At 30.5% G+C, this 10538-nt stretch overlaps 1 protein-coding gene and 1 long non-coding RNA gene across 2 annotated transcripts; one reads left to right on the top strand and one right to left on the bottom strand.

The window, feature by feature from the left end:
* The first annotated feature begins 6003 nt into the window (after nt 1–6003).
* Nucleotides 6004–8498, top strand: LOC108342008 (uncharacterized). The gene is made up of 3 exons (XR_001833331.2): nt 6004–6172; nt 6317–6389; nt 8204–8498. It is a non-coding gene; the product is annotated as an uncharacterized LOC108342008 (long non-coding RNA).
* An 873-nt stretch (nt 8499–9371) lies between these two features.
* Nucleotides 9372–10326, bottom strand: LOC108328296 (NDR1/HIN1-like protein 12). Its single transcript, XM_017562146.2, has one exon. The coding sequence runs from the start codon at nt 10103–10105 to the stop codon at nt 9482–9484; it is 624 nt and encodes a 207-aa protein (XP_017417635.1). The 5' UTR covers nt 10106–10326; the 3' UTR covers nt 9372–9481.
* Between the last annotated feature and the right edge of the window lie 212 nt (nt 10327–10538).

Raw genomic sequence — 10538 nt, forward strand, 5'->3', positions numbered from 1 at the left:
TAGTTTTGTTGCCTGAAAAATTTTTCTAAATCTAAATCAAAATTAAATACGATATCTCAATTTGAAAATTTAAAATAATAAGTTTATGAATATTTTTACTGTATGTTGTTTTTTTTCTTTTCTTAATGTATGACTTAAATTATACCAATTATTTATTTATTTTTATTATAATAAAAATTATATATATATATATAATAACCGTATATTTAGTAATTATAAAAAAAAATTAGTGTGAATTTTATTAAAATTAATCCAATATTCTCACATTTTGGTTACATTTCATGTTTTTTTGTGTTATGTTTAAGATTTTATTACAATGTATTACGTAAGATTTTATTGAATGTTATAAGTTTTCTTCTTAAGAAATTGATAAAAATAAATAAATTATAGTCAATAAGAGTATTAAATTATATATTATATATTTTATTTAATAACATAATAATAAATAAGACATAAAAATAATAATTTAAATATAATAAAATTATAACATATTAAACTATCTAATAAAATATATAATTTTATAAATGATATTATTTCTAAAAGAGTTAATTAAAATTTTATAATAGAGTAACATGATCCTAGCCTACTTCATATTGAACTTTGGGGGAGTTTTTTTTCTCACATGAAAGAGTTTTTTAAAAGAAAACTTTTTCAAAGATAAATTAAGACTAACTCATAGATCATGGAAGAAATTAACACCTCTAATATTGCATCTTTAATATTTGAAGGGTTGTGTTTCACTGAGATGGTTCGGTGGTTAAGCTTTTGGACAAAAGTAAAACATCTTTTGCATTATATTGGGAAAAAACCTAGAAATGTATAAAGCATAAAGAAATGTTAGCCCAAACCTAGAGAAGGCATAGATCCCCTTCGTGGTGATTGGGTGGTGTTTTGAAGGAAGAAACGTAACTGATATTTCTAGGGAAAAAAAAGTGAAGGATTCAAAAAAACTATTTAAATAACATAAAATTAGAAACTACTTGGAGAGGAAAGTCAATCATGTTTAATTCTAATCAAAACAAGAACAATTGAATAACAATATAAAGAAAAATAGGTGAGAGCTATGGTAATAAAAACACAACACAATTTCATACCTAGGTTGTTTATTCGTCGGGATAGATGTCAAACTACAAAACTTCAGCATTGAAGATATTTGATGCACTGATGATGATTTTCCTAACAAGTAACTTAATTTTCCAAGATGTTTTTCTAATCATAATCTTGCTATCTTGTAGCTTCATCTTGCATAGTATTATATTAATCCAATAAATAATACCATGCATTGGAAGATATCATTCGTTGTGTTTTCCTCCCTACGTCACTGCAAGAAATTCAAAGGTATACCACTAAGATGTGGTCTTTCATTTTGCTAAATAATGACTGAGACTTCTTTTAGTTTTTTTAAAAGTTATTATCTTTTGAAAATGTTTAACTATTTTAGAAAGTAATTTACATGGTTTTGATTTAGAACTAAGTACATGTCTAATAAAAAAAAGTAATATTTTGTGTATTATTTTTTTTTATTTCTTCATAGTTATTAATGTCTCATCCAACATGTCTTCGTGACTCACATTGAAATACTATTCACCTTATCGTCAAGTTTAGAGGTGTCATTTGAACCTCTGGCCCATGGGTTGACCCTGACCCCTTCTAAAATCAAGCTCCAATTTTCTAATGGGCGTTACTCCCTCCACCACCACACACTGCTCATTACACCTTCCCATTCCCATTTTACCCTTAACTAATATTTAAACGGATACAAATATACGTTGGATTTTAAATTGAATATCAACATTTATGTACGGATTTCAACATCCGTTGAAGGATAAACAGATGTTGATATACGTCCGTTTAAAAATTAAGGATATACGGATGTTGACATCCGTCCAACTATGCCTACACCATTAGTGGACTTCCGACCACTTCACAAATAAAATTATAAAATTGGCTAACTCACTACTACACTACTTTAACAACTTTTACACACAATACATTCTCTCTCTTTCTATCAGTGATTCCATGCCTAACCTATCAGAGATATGGGAATTTGAAATTCATGTATTCAAGTAAGTTGTCCACATGCAGAATACTGAACTACACCAGAAGCATTGGTTTTGTTCCATTATTATTAAAGGGCCTGTTTGTATTGGTTTTCTTCATTGACAAAATAACTCTTTTGTAGAGAAACTGATTATGGCTCAAGTAAGAATTCCTCCAACAATAAAGATAATTTGAATTGTGTTTGTTGGATGAAACTATAGAATTAACATATTTTTTGGTGTTAGAAGTATGCAGACAGCTAAATGTTTGTCTTTATATGAAAACTTTCAGAAGATGATAGTAAAAATGAATGGAACCATATCAAAATTACAAAGTCATTTAATCTGCATTTATTAAAAACAATCCACCGTTTGGCCTCTATCTACAAAAAGGAAGATTACAAGCCTGTCAATATAATTGCAGCATTGATATCTTGATTGACACATTGCAGATGTGTATATTTAGAGGCACTCAGGAGCTGGGGAGGTGAAACGAAATGGGAAAAGGGAAAGAGAGATCCGTGGGTGGGTGCTAGGAAAGTAAAATTAGGGTTTTAAATTATTTAAAATAGGGTAAAAGTAAAAAAAAAATTTAACTTAAAGATATAATTGTATTTAAAATAATGTGGGGAGGTGGAGGAAGTATACGGTGGTGGTGGAGGGAGCAACACCCATTTTCTAGCTCACTTAATAGGGGGTTTTTTAAAAGCCCCAACCCCTAAAGCCCCACATAAAGTGGGCTGGGGTAGGGTTAGGATGGGGCTAGGCCCCAAACTAAATTAATTCACTTTTAATGTTTTTTTAGTTATTTCTTTTATTTACTTTACAAGTTCAATAATTTCCAAAATTTACATGATATTTAATATCTTTTTAATTAAATATAAATGTATAAATATTGATTTTATAAAAAATTATTTAAAATAATTTTTTAATTATAAGTATATTTTAAATATATAATTTTATTATTTTGGAAAGTTAAAAAAGAAAATTTTTATTATTATTTTTATTTAAAAGAAAATGAAAAGAATTTCAAAAAAGAATTTCAAAAAAGTAACACAGTTGAAAATTTCAAAAAAGTAACAAAGTTGAAAATTTCATTTTCAATAATCGAATTCTGATATCTATATAAATATTTGAAATATTAATTATGGATAGATTTTAAATTCAAATATACTGATTAGATGAATTTTTAATATCGGTGTAAATTTTTTATTTTTTATAGTTTGTCATATAAAATTCTTTTGTTGAATGTTTTGTATAGATATATATACATTAAAAAATTAAACCACAAACTTTATAAAGTTTAAAATTAATTTCACGTAATAAAAGAACTAACTTTTTAGTGAAAATCCTTGTTAGGCAAAATTGTTATAAATATCATATATGTTAGTATACAAGATCTAGATGTAATCCTAATGGTTATAAAATCAGATTTTTTTTCTAACCTTTTAGATTAAATTAATATTTTAAAATCAGACTTATCTTTATCCAACAAAGATCGATTTTATTGAATTATTTATCATAATTGAGCCGATTGTAATAAAAAATAATTAAATAATAGATACAATATTTTTAAATAAATATAATGTTATAATTTATAATACTACAATTAAAATTATTATTGTATTTAATTATTAACATATAAAATAAATAAAAATTATAATAATTATTATAATAAATAAATTACATCAATGTCTCTTAATAAGAAACTAATAAAAAAGACAAATGAATATAATATAAAATATATGAAAAAGACATAAAAGTATATAAATTGATGTAAATGACTAAATTATACGTTTCATAAATTTTTTTTAAAAGAATTATATAACTTTATAAATAATAAATATTAATTTTATTAAATTTGGAAAATTAAAAAAGTTAAAAAGTTATTAAGTCAAAATTTTAACATGTTCACACCAATTAAAAATAATGTAATTTTGATCACAAATATTAATCAAATGATATTGATTTAAACTAGTGACAAAATAGATTACCATATATAAATAAATTCGTTAGTCCATCAAAATTTTACAAATTAAATTAAATTTTTTAACTTTTAAACCTATTTTATGTGGATATCTCTAAACTGTCAAATTTACAAACCAAAATTAAGAAACCAAAATTAAGATAAAAAAATTATCAAAACAAAATTTGGAAATTAAGGAATAATTGTATAAAAGCATTATTATTAAACTAATTAATATAGAAACAGTTATGAAGTAGAAAATTAATTTTATTGGTAAAAAAATATAATTACACATGAATCAATTATGGTTATAAGTTATTACTAACAAAAATAAAATGAAAGCGGGATAAAAAATACACATGATTTGTGATTACTTGTATGATGATATTATGTTTCTGGACGTTAAATTTTGTAAAAAGGAAAGCCCATGGGCTGACCCTGGCCTATAGGACTTTAGGGATTTTTAGCCCTATGAACTTTTTTAGTAAAGAGTTTTTTTGGCCCTGTAGGCTTTTTTGGCCCCAATCCACATGGGTTAGGGCCAAATCTTATTAAAAGGGCTCATTTGACAGCTCTAGTCAAATTATACATCTATTTTATTAGAAAAAGACTCTTAAAAGAAATTCAAATGAGAGAAACTAAGAAACACAATGAGTTAAAAGAGGAACTACAATTTTAGAAAAGAGAATAAGAAGAGATTGAGTAGAATAAAACACCACTTTATATATGGAGGGCAGGAAGTGGCGCTTTCTTCATCGAGGAACAATATATTATTCATTGGATCAACACTTTCCTATTTAGTTTCTTTCTTCGTCAGTAGTTTTGTGGTTCAGGTGTGAAAGTAGAGATGAAGATAAACATGCTTGAATTCGATGTATCTAAAGGTCTTAAACTCCCAATGGTGGTGGATTACTCATGAAAAAAGATGAAAGAAAGAGTTTAAACATTGAAAATAAGATTTGGACAAATAGAAAAATACGTCGAATAAATGAAATATGTATTATTAATAAATTTACTAAATTTTTTTATTAATAATAAATTTATCGATAATTAAAATTTTAAAATTTATTAATAATAAATTTATCGATAATTAAAATTTTAAAATTTATTAATAATAAAATTTGTTGATAATTTAAATTTATAACAAATTATTTTTGTCGGTAAAATTCTTTTAATAATTTTAAAAAAATTGTATTAAAAACAGATAAAATTAACAATGATTCCACAAATAAAAGAATTAAATGAAAAGTTATAATCATAGGAATACAGTATGAAAAAATGAAAAGGAATAACAAAAATGATATAATGAAATCAAGATTTTTTAAAAAGTAATAATAATAATTATATATCACAAATAGATTTCATTTTTTATCATATCTTTGGAAAAGTTTTTTTATTTCTTTTTCCAACTCCTTATAACTAAGTATTTAGAATTAGAAAATTTTTAATTTTGTTTAAAAGTTAAGAATTTGAAATTCTTCAGTTTTCTTTGAAATTAATATATATTTTTTTCATATCTTCTATTAATTTTAGTCTTACTCAAGATATTATCAACTCAACTTCTATTAAGATGTTATCTATTTGGTCAAGATGAAAGCAGTATTGATCAAATGTACACTTTTCATGAAAGTTTTCGTAGTTATTTTTCAATCATTATAACAATATTTTCTTTTTTGGCAGATACAGGTTAGTGTTATTATTTCTCAAGGGATATTAATTAGGACGATTTTCTTATCAACATTAACAATGATTCTGAACAATGTCAAATGCAATGTTTTTCAACTTAACATCAATACATTATATTAATTGATGTCCATCACAATTGTCTTAAATCGACATTGATTAAAACTTAAATCAAAATTATTTCTAGATTAGCATTAATTATAAGGGCTTGGATTTGAGTCAGCAAAAAGGGGATGACAAGTGGCAAAGGATGAGAGGTTGAGTACTTTAAAATAAAATTTCATTAGTTTGGAAACATTGGTTTTTAACTCATTCCTCTTGTCTGAGAAACCATTCCTCTTCCTACAAGCTCTCTCCTCCTCCTATGTCTTCTCCCTTTCCCTTCTTCACACTGAACCATTAAATTCTCGGTTAGGTGCTGCCCCAACGATCACAAAGTAGCGGGTATTGCTCTTAGTCGATCCATTTTCTCTAATCTGAACCGGTAAGAAAACCCCCTTTCTCATGTGCCCTAGGGTTGTAAGCATGTGATTGAACTTGTTGCATGCAACCCATTTCGTTTTCTTCCGTAATCTAGCTTCTATTTGGTGCTAAGATTCGTTTTCTATCATCAATTGATGATTTATAGGTGATTCTAACATTTTGAAAGTGCAAGCAAGTGGTCTAGGGTTCCTACTTGAGCTGGGTTGTCTACACTAGAGGTAAGGGGAGCTAGTTCTTCTTTTTCGATTTAGTTGTATGACGTGAATCCATGATGATTTTCAAATTGGTATGTTGTTGGAAGCATAACTTTGATTTTTGCTAACTTGAAATGCATGTATGGAAGTGTGAGTGTTATGTGAATTTGGTGATTGATGGATATGAATTGTTTGGGATGATTTTGAGTGATGAATTATGTATGTTGGAACTGCTTTGGTGTGGAAAATTTGCTGTGGTGTTGATAGGAAGGAAAATCAAGTGTCTTAGGGTCACTTTTTGGTCATTTTAGAGGAAGTGAGGTAGTGATTTTGAGCAAATGAGGTTTGTCATGTTTTTGGACTGTGGGGACAGTTTCACCCACTGTATTGTGACTTGTTTGAGTCACTCATTTGGTCAAGATAGGTGCAAAGTGGTAAGAATCAAATTTGGGTCCCTAAGTTGTTGAAGTTAGTGTTTTGGGCTGAAAGTGAACTTTAATCACTTAAAAATGGTAGTAGAAATGTTTAGAATCATTTGGATAAGTGTAATTAAGTCTAAACGAGAATTAAGAGTCTAAGAAGTTGAGAAAAGTGGTTAGAAATGGTCAAGGGAGATTCTGATACAGTCTGCAGAATTCTGAGAATTCTGCAGAATTAAATTCTGCAGAATGTGCAAACTGAGCGTTCGTCCATGTCGTAGTTGAACGCTCGGTCATGCCATGTGCTGAGTAGCGTTCGGTCAGTTGAAGGTTTAATTAGCGTTCGGTCAGGGGTTGAATTAGTAGCGAGCGTCCATAAGTAGTAGCGAACGTCCTTAAGTAGTAGCGAGCGTTCATATTGGAGGCGTTCGACCTAGTGTTTGATCCCACAGTGTTCGTCCAAATAGGGTTCGTCCAAGTGCTTTTGACGTTCGTCCAAATAGGGTTCGTCCAAGTGCTTTTGACGTTCGTCCAAATAGGGTTCGTCCAAGTGCTTTTGACGTTCGTCCAAATAGGGTTCGTCCAAGTGCTTTTGACGTTCGTCCAAATAGGGTTCGTCCAAGTGCTTTTGACGTTCGTCCAAATAGGGTTCGTCCAAGTGCTTTTGGCGTCCGTCCAAACAGGGTTCGTCCATTTAAGTGGTGGTGTTTTCTGTTTTATTTCCTCTCATCCAGTAAGCTATGTTATTTAAATATTTCAGTTACAATTTATGAATGCATTTTCATGTGATCCAAATTGGTTGAAAGTGTGTGGTTATAAGTGGTTTATGATGTACATTGTCGATCCAAAAGGAATATCATGACATTTAAGATGGTCGGATTTAATCGGAAATTTAGATCTCTCGGTGGGATCAGTTAGTGTATTGAATGAATGTAAGAGGCTTCCATATGGGGGGTTATCCTTAACACTCCAACGATCTTTCATTCTCACTTAGAGAGGATTGATGCGTGTGGTGGGAGTAGTGGGAGGTCCTAGGGTAGACGCTATCACTGGAGGTCTATTCTGCGGTAACGGATTAGCCTTGTGTATGGTCGAGTGGAACCCCTCGGCAATGGCTTTGCAAAGCAGTAGAGGCCATCACAAGTGCACAACCCGCCCCAGCTCTACATACATTTTATGTCCGGACGTGTCTAGAGTCTTAACATGCTAGGATGCTTGTCTTGATGAGTTTTATGAAATAAATGCTTATGTTTATGATGACTAAGGTGTTTATATGTGTATGGATATTCTGGTAAATGCTAGATTGATTGAAAATGAATTGTATGATTGTTTGAGACCTAACTCACCCTTGCATTTGTATGTGTTGCATGTGTTTGCTTCCCCCTTGCGATGATCATCCAATCCTTTGGATGTGAGCAGTAGGTGATGATGTACCTTTGGAGCAAGCTTTGGAAGTTGAGGAAGACCCCGCCCCTAGTGCTTAGGATTTCTACTAGCTCTTATTTTTAAACAGTTCTTTATTTTGAAAGACTTCTAGCCTTCATGTTATCATAATCTGCATTTTGGAGAATTATGAACTTGTACTTAAGTTTTAAAACTTCCCAGCCAGACTTGGATAACTGTACTCCTTAATCCTATCTATTGTGTACTCTTAACTGCTTTCTATTATTATAATCGATGCATTCTACGTATATACATTGTTATATATTTTGGGATGTCACATTAATAAGAGTTTTCTCAACCACCATCGATACGGTCACTTCTTAACTAATTTCACAAACATTTTGATTGAGGTCCATAAAATTATTTTTCAACTAATAGAAATTAAATTTTCTACACAATGTTAATATAAATTACTTTTTAAATAACATTGCGAAATTGTTTAGGTCAATAATTACATTAAACTAACTTAAGACAACTATTAAAAAAAATCCTAAAAATGACACGTTATTTTATTCAATAATGCGCATGAACCTCTAATAAAAAGATTTATTGCTCTTTTTATTACTTTTTTGGTCATTATGCACTAGTAATTGAATATTCTGGTAGCTTTAAACTGGTATTGGGTAAGGTTTTCTTGGGATGTGACCCTGACACTTGACAGTGTGTTACACAAATTGTAGCATTTTATATAAAAACTAAAAAGTGTCATGAGAGGAGCAATACGTAGAAACTTAACAACTAAGACAGTCTCAAATGTGTAGAACATACAAGGCTCGAGGGAAAGGCTTCCTTAGAAAAGGGACCAAAAGAAAAAAATAAATACTTAAACTATTCAACAACTTTTTATATTGGATGAATGTTAGGCTTTTTTTTTTCTAGTTTCTTCCATTCTCTTTCTTGACGATGATTTCAATTTCCATCTATAATATTTGCTTGAAATCAGCACTTATAAACCTAAACAAAGGTATAATTAAATCCAAAATCTGTCCATTCTGCAAATCATCTCTACTTTCCCGTTCTGTGAGGGATGAACCAACAAAAACAAAGTAAATTTGATAAACATGTTCTATATCTATACACAGATGATTGATTTAATTCAGTGAACTAAGTTTTCTAAACAGTAACAATATAGATGCATACTGAGTTAAGCATCTGCAAAAACCAAGACTCAAAACATTCAGAATTTCATTAGCTGAAAAATCTAGATTTATTGCTAAGAAAGTGAAGGAAATATGAAAAAGCAGTAACTAAGAATCAATGAGATTTGGAGGTGCAGCGGGAGGGTATGTAAGTCCCATTCAAAGGTCGGAACTTGAGGTCACAATCTAGATGGCACAAGTACTTAACAGAGCCTAAAGGTCCTACCTTCCACTGTGTTCTTGCAGCGCCTGTGAAATCAAACTCAATCTCATTCTTTTTCCACGCATCACCCACTTGCTCCATCTGATCAGGACTCAAGGGTATGGATGATGACTGAACAACGTAGCTGAGGTCCTTTGAGCTGTTCTTTGGCACCTCAAAAGGGTCTGCAACAAGCACAGCTATGTCCTGCCCTTGGTAGCTGATGTTGAAGGTGATGTCAGAGAAGCTTGCATGAGCCCTGGCATTCCCATTCTTTGCAGTCACAACAATGGTGAGTTGGGTTTGGAGCAAACCAGCATAGTCATTTCTAAGAAGGTCAAGGTGAGCATTGTTCACACTTATCACAGGCACTCTGGGGTGGATCACCATGTACCCAATGAACACTGCAATGCCTACAACTACCACTGCCACTGCTATCACGGTGCAGATAATCGCCACCAGCCACACCAAAGGGTTGGTCCGCCCATTTGCACCCATCACCAGTTTCCCCTTGAACTTCGGCATGGTTTTCGCCATGGAGAAACAGCATGAACAGACGAAGGACTAAAAATGGTTTTTGCTGCAGTGAGTGAAGAAGTAGATTATAGTTGTTTTAACTCTATTTTGATTCAAGGTTGGTATCTTCTTTTCCTCCCTTGAAAGCATTAGATCTAGTGCATTTATGGCATAAGCTTCTCCACGACTATGAATCATAGCTGCTATTTGGTTTTCAAAAAGGTGAAAATACCAAACTTGCAGTGCTAAATCCTACCCGATTATTCTTTTCTACTGTTTTGTACAGACCAAATTCTCTCCTTTGTTTGTGCACCTCCAAACATGCATCAATTTCACACTAAGGGTGAATCTAACAAGTTCTTTAACCATTTTAATATCTTTTAACTAAAATAAACTTGTTTGTGGAACTTATATTCATGTTTTTGAGAAATTATTATTTTCTACACACAAATTT

This window comes from Vigna angularis, chromosome 1 (genome assembly GCF_016808095.1).
Source record: "Vigna angularis cultivar LongXiaoDou No.4 chromosome 1, ASM1680809v1, whole genome shotgun sequence".
Classification (NCBI taxonomy): Eukaryota; Viridiplantae; Streptophyta; class Magnoliopsida; order Fabales; family Fabaceae; genus Vigna; species Vigna angularis.